Source organism: Lissotriton vulgaris, chromosome 11 (genome assembly GCF_964263255.1).
Source record: "Lissotriton vulgaris chromosome 11, aLisVul1.2, whole genome shotgun sequence".
In the NCBI taxonomy this organism is placed as follows: Eukaryota; Metazoa; Chordata; class Amphibia; order Caudata; family Salamandridae; genus Lissotriton; species Lissotriton vulgaris.
Window position 1 is genome coordinate 146,861,857 of NC_141699.1, and position 12,800 is coordinate 146,874,656.

Here is a 12,800-nt window from a genome sequence, read left to right on the forward strand (position 1 = left end):
CACTGTGACACCTGCTTCCTATCCCGCTGTTTTTCTTTTAAAGAAGGGATAACTTTAGCTCTCTTCTACTCACGTCTCCACCTTCACTTTCTCATTGGTTTTATGCCGCTAAACTCGTACTCCGAAGTGCTGCCTCACTGTAACAGTCTGTCTCTTTTGCTAATGCCTCATATCTCGCTTGGCTTTTGCGCTTTCATCGTGCTAAACATCGCGCATTCAGGCAAACATCAATCGAAATGTAAGAAGTGGCAGAGAAGAGCACCGCGCTTCACCATACAGCATGGCCTCACTCCTTGTGAAGGGCGCTGCTTTTACATTTAAGTGAGCCTTAATTGTTTGTGAACAGGGCTGCTTTAAATTTATGATCAATGCCGCTTTCACTTTAAGAGCACCTTTACTTGTTATCGTGTTATCGATGTATGGACAAATACTTACAAGGTCCCAAAGGCGAGACCTATTGGCTATGCCAATGCTTGTTGTAATTTGTATATCCGTTCAGTAGTTTTTGAGAACAAAAGGCTATATATATATATATATATATCTACCTACCTACCTACCTACCTACCTATATACAATAGTGGCTCCACAACCTCAGGCATGGGTTTTGATTGGCAACCTGAAGGAAAAGTTGCAACCGATATTTTAGGACTAGGGAACTCTGTTCCCTAGTCTTAAAAAATTTAACAAAATAAGATGTATGGGAACCCTGACTGCCTGGACCATGTGGGGTCATGTCCCAGAAGGACCCCTCCTAGGGACAAATTTGATGTGTTCATTGGTTCTGCACAGCTAGTACATACCCCAGTGTGGCCCCCTGGGGAATCTCAGCGAATCAGCAGATTTGTGGTGCTACAGAATAGAAAGAAATTCGGAGGGGGTTGGATGCCTGTGTGCATAGCTTGGCCAACCCCATGCTGTGCACTGGGATGGACATTTTACTTTCCGTTAAAAAAAAACCGATAGAAATTCATTGGAAAAAAATAAACAAACGTTAAAGGAGTGTTCTACTTAGGTGAAATTGTCACCTACAACATACTGTTTTAAAGTGGCAAAACCACTGAACTGAATCAGTTATAGTTATCTTATGTAATTGTATCTTGGGCCCTCAACTAACTGTAGCTTGTGCTCCATGCACGGCTTTTACCCTCCTATATTACATCACTCATGACATGTTTAATGACTGCATTAGCAACATCCCTAACGACATAATTGATAACACTGCATGGCAAGTGCTTGAGTTATCGTTACTTTGTCATGAGTTACATTTACTTGAGATAACGAAAACTGGTGAATTTCAGTTTTGTTTGTTTAAAATGCTATGTTTTCACTGATATGTTCTCCTAACTGTAACATCCTTTTAACCTTTGTTTTTTCCAGTGAAAATATATATCTCTGCAAGCGTAGGTGTCTGCCCCGATGTGCCAAAGCGAGGGCAGTGTGAGTCAAAGACGGAGTCAGCTTGCTCCGATATGTATTCACACTCCGCACCAGTCAAGAAAATATCTCCTGCACTCAAAATGTCATAAAGCTGGAATTTAACCAATAAAGTATTGCGGTATGACATTTTGATGTATAAATATACACATCTTTCAATGAGAAAAAACAAAAGTTAAAGTAACATTATAGTTAGGTGAAACGTTCAGTAACAATGTAACATCTCAAACTCCAAAAACCACTGAAAATCACCAGTTATAATTCTAGCTATCTTGAGTAATTATAACTCGTGCCCTAAGATAACTATAACTCGTGCCTGCCATGCACAGTTTTGTCCTCAATAATTTGACTGCAAATTTTGCAGTGATATTAATATGTAATAGAAGATGTCATGGGTGATGTAATATGTACCTTAGGGCACTAGAACTGGTGAATTTCAGTGGTTTTTAGAGTTTAAAACGTTACTTTGTTTCTGAACGTTTCAACTAACTATAACGTTTGTTTTATTCTCAGTGAGTTTCTATTTTTTTTTAACGTAAAGTAATTTTTAATTACCATATGGAAACCCGGCCGCGTGCTGCTGCAGCCAGCCCCTCACGTGCAGCCAACACCACGCTGTGCACGGTCTTCTAACATGCGAGGTTGGTCACAAGACCTGGCCTATGGCCAACCCCCATAAAGGCAGATATTCCCACACTGCGCAGAGCTTTCGGTCATGCATAGTGGGAGGTTGGGTGCAGAGCTTGTCCTGTGGCCATGTCCTGTGCCCAACTCCCCACATGCAGCCAACCCCACACTGCGCATAGTCTTCGTTGCCCACAAGGCCTGGCCGCAGGGGGACCCTATTGCCCAGGAACGTTGTGTTAAATTAAAAGGGAGGATGATCATGTGGCCCCTCTGCCCAAGCCTTGTTAGACCTTTGGGACCCTATCCCCCATGGCTGTTTCTTTTAATAAGAGGGGGGCGCATGGCCCACTCCAGAAGCCTTGTTGGGCCCTAGGGACCTCCTCCCCAGGACCATTTTCGGCCATGGTGAACCTATACCCCAGGGCCCATACTTCTCAAAGTTGGGTGTCCTAGTGCCCACCCAGGGTACCCACCCTATACTCGCAAGCCGCAGGGGAAGCCCCAAGGCCTCAGCCAGCTCCCAGAGACCAGCAGAAGCTGGCATTGCTCCCACCCGGAGGGAGGAGCTGCTAATGCTGCTCCCTCCGGGCAGGAGCAATATATTGGCCTGTTTCCCTGCCTACATCAGTGCGGGCAGGGAAATCTATCAAAAGTCTGCCCCCAGCCGATGGGAGCATTTTCAAAACTCCCACTGGCTGGTAGCAGATTTGTGTTTGCACCTGCGTGGCGGGCAGGTTTCACTGGCCGCGCCAGTGAGGGAAAAGAAACCACTGTGTCCCAGGGATGGGCTCCCTAGGACATAGCTAGAGATCCTGGCCCAGGGGATGGGGTCCCTGGAGCCATTAATGGCTCAAGGGGAGTAGGGGAGGGAGAGTGTTTGGCGCCCCCCCCCTTCTTTTTGCTTGGTTTTGCTGCCCCAGGGGATGGGGACCCAGAACTGAAACAGGGCCTGGGGGGCTTTATACCCCCTCCATCTGAAAAAGATGTAAAATCCCAGGGGAAGGGGGAACACGGGACAGCAATGGCTTGGGGAGAGAGGCTGTGTGGAGCATATTCTTCATCTAGACCATCATTCATGGTTGTCATTCCGGATTGTACTGATGATCATCCTTCTCCGCAGCCTTCACCCTCACAACACGGAGTACTGCTAGTGACTTCTCCGCCAACTCCTGCTATTCCTCCACCTCCGACATCTCATCTGTTGCATTTGGGGTCTCAATCACCATCAAGACCACATTTAGTACTTGGGAGATCTAAGTCTCCTCCAATTAGGCCTAAATATCATCTCAGATCAAGACTGAGATCAACATGTCACTCTCGACATTCAAGATGTACCTCCTATTGTAGACACCTCCTATTGTAGACACAGGCGACAGTTTCCGACACATTCCTATTCTATAACAACGACGTCTTCTGGCACAAGGATGTTCACACCTCCATTGACTGACTTCCCTCGAGCAGGACTCTCTTCGGTTGATGATATCAACATGTTTCAGAAGGTGCTCTTCCAGTGAGCTAATAAGTCCAACATTGTGGGTTATTTTTTTAGATCCTTGACCAATTTTTATCTTAAAGACCACTGCTTTTCACTAGTTTCTGGACTATTAGAAATGGGTATGGAATTATTTCTTACACCTGCATCATCAGAAATTGTGCAATCCAGGCTCCAGAAACAGGACTTGTGATCAGGATCCTCTATTCCTTCATCCAGACCCTCCACCTGATCTTGTGGTGGGTTTATTCCACCAGACAGAAAAAGCAGGATACTTGATTCTGTAGGACGAAAGGTATGTGGTAGAGCAGACACTAATATGAAGTTGGGCACTACTCTACTAGGCAGATCTGACCAATCTATATGGGACTCCCTTTAATAATGTGTAGGCTACCAAGTCATTGAAGGGAAGATTCTGTAAATATTCGAAAGAGGGCATGATTGTGTCTAATCAAGTGATCAGTGTGACAGCTGACTCATCTCCGTTAGCTGCGCATGGTACTGCCATGGCTTAGCATTAAGAAGACAATCATGCCTAAGATTAATAGTCCTCAAGTCCGAATTTCAAAGGAGAATACTCAACCTACCCTACTCTGATACAACTTTACTTGGAAGTCATACTGACAACTAGGTGGCTCCTATGAAAGCCAAACTGGAGACCTTGTAAGCTGTTGGCCTGGAGAAGCAGTGGAACAAGCACTCCTACAGACCTTTTGAACGGAGTTAATATTCACAAAGGGTTCAAACCTTAGTGGCCTCAAGGATACCACAACAGCAGCAGTGCAGAAAACAAAGGTGACAACCAAAAGGTAGTAGAAGTCACCATTCAACTGCATTAGGAAAACCTCTTGCAGGGACAAAGTAATGAACCTCTCTTCCATTGCCCACTCTGATGGGAGGAAAGCATTTCCAATTACCTAAAAGAGTGGAATTCCATCACAATAGATGCATGGGTACTGAATATTGTTCAGAGTGGCTACTGTGTAGGATTCTCCCATCCTCCACCAGCTGTACCTCCAAAATAACAATCCATGTTATACCTAGAAAAACTACAACAAGAAGTGAAGAATCTCCTTCGGAAGCACACACTGGAGGATGTACCTATTTCCCAGAAAGGAATGGAAATGTGTTCCTGTTATTGTTTGGAAAAAAAGAAAGGTCCTAAAAGCAGTTTATACCCATTCTAGTTTTAAAAAGTTGCAATAAATAGATACAAAAAGTTCAGGGTCCTAGTGTTACATCATATGTACCCACAGATCCATCATGGGGATTGGCTATGGTCTGTAAATCTTCAAGATTCATACTTCCATATACCAATAGCCAAGAAGGACTTCAGATTCCTGAGATTCATAGGCGGCAGCAATCACTACCAGTACAAAGTACTTCTGTAGGACCACAAGTCAGCCCTGAGAACATTTGTGAAGTGAATGGCTGTCATCATTGCACTCCTCAGGTGATGCAGATCTTCAGCAATCTGTATCTGGACGATTGACTTATCAGGGCATCAACATCTCAACAAGCTTGTCAACATTTCTAAATGACTGTCTCTTCTCTGTCGCTTTGGGTTGCACATCAATCACGAGAAATCAACATCCTCCCTTTTGCAGTTTCTTTTCTGTCTTGGAGCTATTCTGGATACCATAAAAGCAAAAGTGTATCTTTTGTAGGAGAGGTTGGTATCTACATATTTGAAATGTCAGAATCTGTCGAGAACCACCAATCAAACTGCAAGGCAGGTGGTGTTTATACTGGACTTCATGGCGTCCTGCTTTTTTCTATTCCGGAACTCCCGCCTCTATATCAGGCCAATATAGGACTGTCTGGAAGACCAGTGGAGTCAGTTCTCAGACAGTTGGGAGGATAAGATCACCTTTTCCCCCCATGCAACACACTCTTTCAAAACTTTAACTTGTGGACAGCATATACCAGGCCAACTTCTAACAACTTGGCTCTGAAGTTTCCTTCCCTCCTTCAGGACGGAAAGTCTCCTTATTCAGAGGGACAACAATATTGAGATAAGCAATGTTTACCCTGTTAATTTTCATATCAGTTAAAATTCAGCGAACTTCATTGTGCTCGACATACAAAAATATATAAACCATGAAGCCGCATCGCCAATATGCCAGAGATAAAAGTAATCACCCACAACGTCTGTTTTTCAGATTTAACCTCTTTAGAGTTTGCCTGCAATACAATAGAAGCATTTAATGTGGTCAACTGGTGAAAACATTGTTCTTAGTTAGGATTATCTAGTTCCTTAATATTCAAAGAAATTAATTATACCGTCTGAAATATAAAAGTAATAAGGTAATTTTGTGAAACGTACATGAACTAATGAATAGTAGAACTTGTGCTCAATAAGAAAGTGCTACACGAGAAAATCAATGCATTTACTCAAGCCAAGCTCAATAAAAAAAAAAGATGGAGAGAGGAACAGAAAAGCAAAACTATGTGGCGACATATTAGAATTAACACAGAATAAATTCAGGGCCTAGACGTTTTAAAGAATAACATTGTAATGGGTGTGACAATGCGACAAAAGCCCTTATCCATAGCTTGAACTAACTGGCTAGATGCTAAGTAATAAGTGCTTATTAAAATATCCGTATGAGTTGTTTTTTCATGTACGTTTTAACTGCTATCATCAGTGCTGTTGATTAGGAAACCTTCGGTTTGTCAGTATTCACAGTTTCCTTACATCCATTTGGTAGCTGTCTGAAGATTTACCTGAGGTAAATCTGATAACCCTAAACATTTTGGGTTAAAGGATTCCACTCAGCACCGCGATCTGCATCAGGTCATTACGTTTCCTGTGGTAACAGCAGTATTAATTCTATTGTGTTTCAGGTGCAGACCAAGCATCTATAACCGCTCGGAACCACGTTCACCTTGTGCAAACACAGGTGAAAGATGTGCGCCAGGAAGCGCAGAGAGCAGCATCCACACTTGCGGAAGCTCAAACAGAAGAAATAAAAAAGTTTTTGAAAAAAGAGGGAATAGAAACTGCACAGAAGGAAGGTCAAATGGAGAGTTCCTCAGCAGATGAAGAAATGAATGAGGCATATCTTCGGGAAGACTAATGTTTGTCTCTGTGAAGTTTTGGAATGCACGGGTAATGTTTTAGGCACTTGAATTAAAAGTATGCAGATTCAGCCAGGCAGCCAGTTTGGGGGTCATTTTCATTTTAGTGTGCCTTCTGTATGTTACTGTTCTTTGTTCTCTGCTTTATTGTTGTCCATAATCCGATCATTTTTTGTGGCAGAAATTGAGACATGATTTTCATAAATAAATGTGAATATTTCCAGTATTCTTGCCTAAAGGGAGGTCAAGCCTCTTCAGTGGACTGCTGCCTTTGATGCCACTGTCTGTACCAAAACTGAGCAATCACTTCAAGTGGTCAATGTTGTCCCCAGGAGATTTCTTCCAAGTAAGCGGGATTGGAATCTAAAACATGTTCCTGATAAACGGAAAACCTTGTTTCACAAAATCAAAATAAATGGTACAAAACAACATGATAACAGTAAAGAAGTTAAGCAATCTACAAATGGGAGAGGGGAAATATAAAGTAATTTGTGTAGACCTCCTATTTCTACATACAAAGTGTGTTGCCTACCATTAGATTACTAACAGAATCTCTTCTATCAGTTGCATTTTTGTCTTATAACTATTTGCCATTGTTAAGTAAAAGATTAGCATTTTGGACTTTACACTTGTGAAATTGCTTCATTAATTAATACATTGTTAACTTGTCTGTTGAATATACATTTTGGAAACCTTTATACTTTCACCTAAGAAGAGCCTCAAAAACTACATTAAAATGACATCTAAACTCATGATAAAGACCCTATTTATTTGCTTAAAAGTAAATAATAAATCCTCATGCTGCCTCGTTTTCTTATGTCAAATGGTTAATTGGAATTTTACAGTGGGTTTATAAAAACGCTGCTTGTAATCAGGAGTATAGTTAGGTGACCAGGTTTTCAGGGCAGTGATTTCTACTATCGAGGGTATTCTATACTAAAACTTGTCTCACAGACCAGAGTTCAGAACGTATTACTAGCACTTAGTGGAAAACGCACACTATTTTGTACTCTAAAACAGCAAAGGGAATATTGCTGTCTAAAACAACATTCTCTTAACGGATGTGAATTTGTTGTGTGCGTTCTTTATTGGTTTCACTATAGAATAATGCAAGTACTTCCCAGATCATATTATTGTTTTCAAAATTTACTTCCTAATCTTGCCTGTCGTCAGAGCTGTCGCTTGGTAAGACTAAAGTATGGAAAATAAAATGAGTTTATTTTTGCAACTGTGAAAGTCAGAACAATACTTGTTGGCGAATGCATAAACGTAGTCTTTACAAAAAAGGAATTGCAGAAACTAACAGGCAGAGAAAAACAGGTTTTTGGCTTGTTTGATTTTTTCCAAGCTGGGACAGAGTGCAAAAAAGTTTTTAAAAGGTTTACATTAAATCACATCACAGTGCATGTGATCTACTTATGTTGCTTTTTTAATTGTGTGGAATTTAGCCACACACAGGTGTATGGTATTATGGCTTATTTTCATAAGGCTACCATAGAGTATTAACTGTATTCAGTCATGTTTCTAACTTTTCACACAGTTTTCACCATCAAAAGGAAACAAATATTTGCAACTGATTAGCATTTGAGCTCAGTTTTCTAATTAAAAATATTTGTATTGTGATAACTAGAAGTACAATAAAAGCAAGTGAAATACCCTTGGGACTTTCTTTTATTTTCGACGTCCTATTTTGTATATGTATTTTTTTTTATTAAACGTTTTTCCAAAAACAGATCATTTACAACATTGTACACTGCAGTCGGCGTATGTATACATCGTCATATGACAAAATGTATTAGTGGCACGCATTACATATACATTTTATCCTGGTTTACATGTACAATGGTTATTGGACATATTCTTCAGATGTGGCAACGTGATAAGTCTGAATTTGAGGGTAAATCCCTAGGTAGTCAAGTGGTCAGAAACAATCAAGGACTCCTATCAAGAACAGACATGATGCGATTAACTCAGTGTCAACTACAAAATAATGTTTTTTCTAAAATGCATATTTTTTATTATTTTCATGTTAAAAACATTTCTGGACTTGTGTACGACACATCGATACTATTAGTCAAACAAAATACAATCAACAAAAAGACAACAAATATAATACAAAATGGTATACTACATTAAATCCACACTTAAATACAATAGAAAATTGGTTCAGGTTTGATAAAGTTAATACGAAGACAAAGATAACTGAACAGTGGCTATGAGATGGATCTTCAACGCGCATTTCGGTGCAAACTGCTGCTTCATCAGGAAAAGTCACATACAACAATAAAACACTGAGTTTCAAGATACAAATGATCAACTACATGCCTTCACCAGATCTAATTAAATTATTATCTTGTCTGATAAAGGAAAATAGAGTGGGGTGAAAGTCTAACCATCACAGTGGACAGAGTCAAGATGATACAGCAGAGAAAAATCGAATAAAATGAAAATGTTTATTCATGTATATATATATATATATATATATATATATATATATACGTTAAAAATGAAGAAAATTGCACTTAGCGGCCTAGGAACTGCAAAACGTTGACATTGTACGTGGCCTTAGGGCTGACGTGAAGGTATACTTAGCTGAAAATGAAGGCTCAGTACCATCCCAGGTGATGCTCTGGGAAGCCCTTAAGGCGGTCCTGTGAGAAAGGGCCCAAAATAGGGTCGCGGGAGAGAGGAGGAAGAAGCACGTGCGCTGGAAGCACAGATCCTGACTCTGGATCAACAGCACCAGTTGGGGAGGGATACGGGTACCCTCCGACAAATGTTGGACGTGCAACGCCAGTACAGACACTTGGTGACGGGTGAGGCGAAGGCACAGGCCATGGCGACGCTGCATCGCCTGTATGACGTCGGGGATAAGTCCGGTAGGCTGTTGGCATGGCTTAGTAGGAGAGAGACGCGAGGTGGGTAGAGAAAGTGAAACACAGTCTGGGGAACTGGGTGCAAACGGACAACCAGATAGCGGATACTTTTGCAGTATTTTATGGCGCTTTCTATGAGGCTAGGGACGACGGACGATGCGCTACAATATGTCTTCTATAGACCTCCCAGGCCTTGAGGAGGCGGATCAATGCAGCTTGGAGGCTGACATCACAGTAGACTACGTCAGGGACGCATTGTCAAGGCTCAGAGCAGGGAAATCCCCAGGCCCCAATGGCTTCCCGGCTGAATTCTTTAAGAAAACAGCGGACCTTCTGGCCCGTCATTTATTAGGGCTATTCGAGGATGCAGCGGAGGAGGGGGACCTACCATTAGATCTCAGACGGGACACTATTGTTCCCATGTTCTTGTCCCAGGGCATGATTACAATGTTTTGGTGACCTGCCTGTAATTACTATTGACCGTCCCCCTGAGCTATAAATTGTTATATTTTCACCTGCAAACTTAAAAATTAGTGTTTTTAAACCTGCGGCGTGTTTTAATGACTGTTGCACTTTAGCGCTGTGTTTACACAGCTTCTTGCTCGGCTTGCATTCCTGCCTGTGCCCCGTTCCACCACAGGTTTTCCCGCTTGTGTGGAGGGCACGCCGGCAGAGATTGGGTCCCCGCTCCCATTGGCTGCTCTCAGGTGGGACGCAAGAGCTGACTCTTTAAACCGGGCGATCTTGAAGCCTCGGTTAGTTCGCGTCCCAGGGCATGATTACAATGTTTTGGTGACCTGCCTGTAATTACTATTAACCGTCCCCCTGAGCTATAAATTGTTATATTTTAACCTGCAAACCTAAAAATGTGTGCTTTTAAACCTGCGGCGTGTTTTAATGACTGTTGCACTTTAGCGATGTGTTTACACAGCTTCTTGCTCGGCTTGCATTCCTGCCTGTGTCCCGTTCCACCACGGGTTTTCCCGCTTGTGTGGAGGGCACGCCGGCAGATATTGGGTCCCCGCTCTCATTGGCTGCTCTCAGTCAGGTGTGACGCGAGACACGTGACCTGACGTACTTAAATAGGATGTCTCAATTCGCGCACAGCGAATTTGCGTCTAAGTTTCGCCAAAGTCAAGCCCGTCCGCACTGAGGACGGGTTGTACAGAGAGGAAACCTCGCTAGGCAGCCAGGTAACATGGTCTTATGCCTATACGGATATAATTGCTCTTAAGTCTCCCTCCCTACCCTGTCACCATACCTTTCCCCCAGAAGCTTTTCTTGGCTCCCCGTTGTGCTGCTGCTATATCTGTAACATCGAGTCCCCTCCCCCTTTTACCCCTAAAGGGCAGTCATTGGATAATACCCCCGCCATGCCCACCTTACATACGGAAAGGGGCTTTCTCATCAATGCCAGGTCACTGATTAAAAATAACATAGCGTTTCATGACTTCGTCACAGCCAGAAACCCTTCAAGGGTCTTTATTACCGAAACTTGGGCGTCTGAATTGTCCGGTCCCAATCTCCAGTACGCCATCCCGGAGGGCTATGCGTTACATAGACTGGACAGATCAGGACGCAGGGGTGGAGGGCTGGCGATTCTTTATAAAGTTTCATCTGTTTGTCACATTAAAACTCTTTCTGCGCCATCAGACCTTCTTCAGGCTATGCACTTTTCTATATCCTCCTCTCCCTCAGTGTCCTTCACTGGTCTCCTCATCTACAGACCCCCCGGCCCCAGATCCTGCTTTGGCCTCAATTTATTTAAAATCCTATAGCCCTATTTTGGCAAACCCCACCTTACGGTTCTGGAGGATTTAAATTTTCACTTAGACGATCTTTGTTCTAAGGATACTCTTTCATTGGTGGACCCCCTGGCCGCATGTGGCCTTTTTCAGTTGGTAAATAGTCCTACCCACCTGGCTGGCCATATTCTTAACGTGGTGTTCTCTAACGAACCCAGACTTTCCGTGGCCCCCCTATTCCCCTGGTCTGGTCAGACCATCTGGCAGTTCCGTTGGAACTTAATTCCCTTCCCTTCTTCTCACCACAACATGGTTCCAGTAAAAAGGAACCTAAACGGGATTATAGGGGTATCACAAATTAATCTCTTGCCCCCCTCATAGCGCAGACTTCTATCTCTCCCTTGAAGGATGCCAGTGATGCTGCACTGTAGCTTGCCAACTCTATCTCCAAGGCAGTAGATCTCTTAGCCCCTGCCTCCCTGTGTTACTCAGCTAGGCGGAAACCCTCTGCTCCCTGGTTTACGGAGCCTCTTAGACTTCTGAGGCAGGGATGTAGGAGGCAGGAGAGGCAATGGCGGAAAACTTGGAACCCTACTGATAGAGAATCACATAAGCTTCTGCTTGGAGAATACATGACTAGGGTCATTAAAGAAAAGCAGGACTACTTCTCCAGGCTCACGTCGTCCCTCACCTCCTCTAGGGAATTATTCAAGATCCTTGATTCTCTGTGTTCTCTACAAATTCCTGACCCCGTCATAGGTTCCCAAGAGCTGTGCGACAAATCCGCACAATTCTTTCATACTGAAATCGCTGACATCTCTCTCACTCTGGAAGCACAGAGAGATCTAATCTGCTCCCATCCTTCCCGACTCAACCTGTTTTAGAATGCTGGGCCAAAGATCCCTCCAAGATCCTGTCCAACTTCCTGCTCCTCACCCTCTATCAATTAGACTCACTTTTAAATAGGACAAAATCAGGTTCGCCATTGGACCCCTGCCCTCTGAAGGTCCTGAAGGATTGTAGGGAAACCCTGCTGCCCCCTCTTCTGGAGGTGATGAATCAGGCTTTGACTCAGGGCCTATTCCCAGCACCTTGGAAAAAGGCCATAGTCAAGCTGTTACTTAAAAACCTACTCTGGATCCGGAGACCCTTAAAAACTTCAGACCGATTTCTTTATTGCCTGCCCCAGCTAAAATGCTGACGTCACATCTCAATCAGCATCTGACTGCTTTCCTTGATGCCTCTGGGTTCCTGGACCAGTCCCAGCATGGCTTCCGAAAATTCCACAGCACCGAGTCGGCGCTCACAGTAGTGATAGACAATATTCGATCAAAGGTCGACCGAGGCCAGACCACCCTTTTGGTCCTACTCGACCTGACCGCAGCCTTTGACACCCTGTCTCCCTCGACTTTAACAGCTCGTCTGAGGGAGATAGGGGTGGAGGGCCCAGCACTGAGTCTTTTGTCCTCTTTCCTTGATCAGAGAGAGCAGAGGGTCAAGTTGGGAGAGTTCCTCTCCCCTGCTAAGCCTGTGCAATGTGGGGTC

At 43.4% G+C, this 12,800-nt stretch overlaps 1 protein-coding gene across 1 annotated transcript in view; it reads left to right on the forward strand.

The window, feature by feature from the left end:
* Window positions 1-8,291, forward strand: part of DIABLO (diablo IAP-binding mitochondrial protein) — a 151,974-nt gene extending 143,683 nt beyond the window's left edge. Inside the window, exon 6 of the mRNA XM_086942969.1 lies at window positions 6,401-8,291. Coding sequence (XP_086799095.1) covers window positions 6,401-6,633 — 233 coding nt within the window. The 3' untranslated portion in view covers window positions 6,634-8,291. The remainder of the gene's footprint in view (window positions 1-6,400) is intronic.
* Window positions 8,292-12,800: the final 4,509 nt, after the last annotated feature.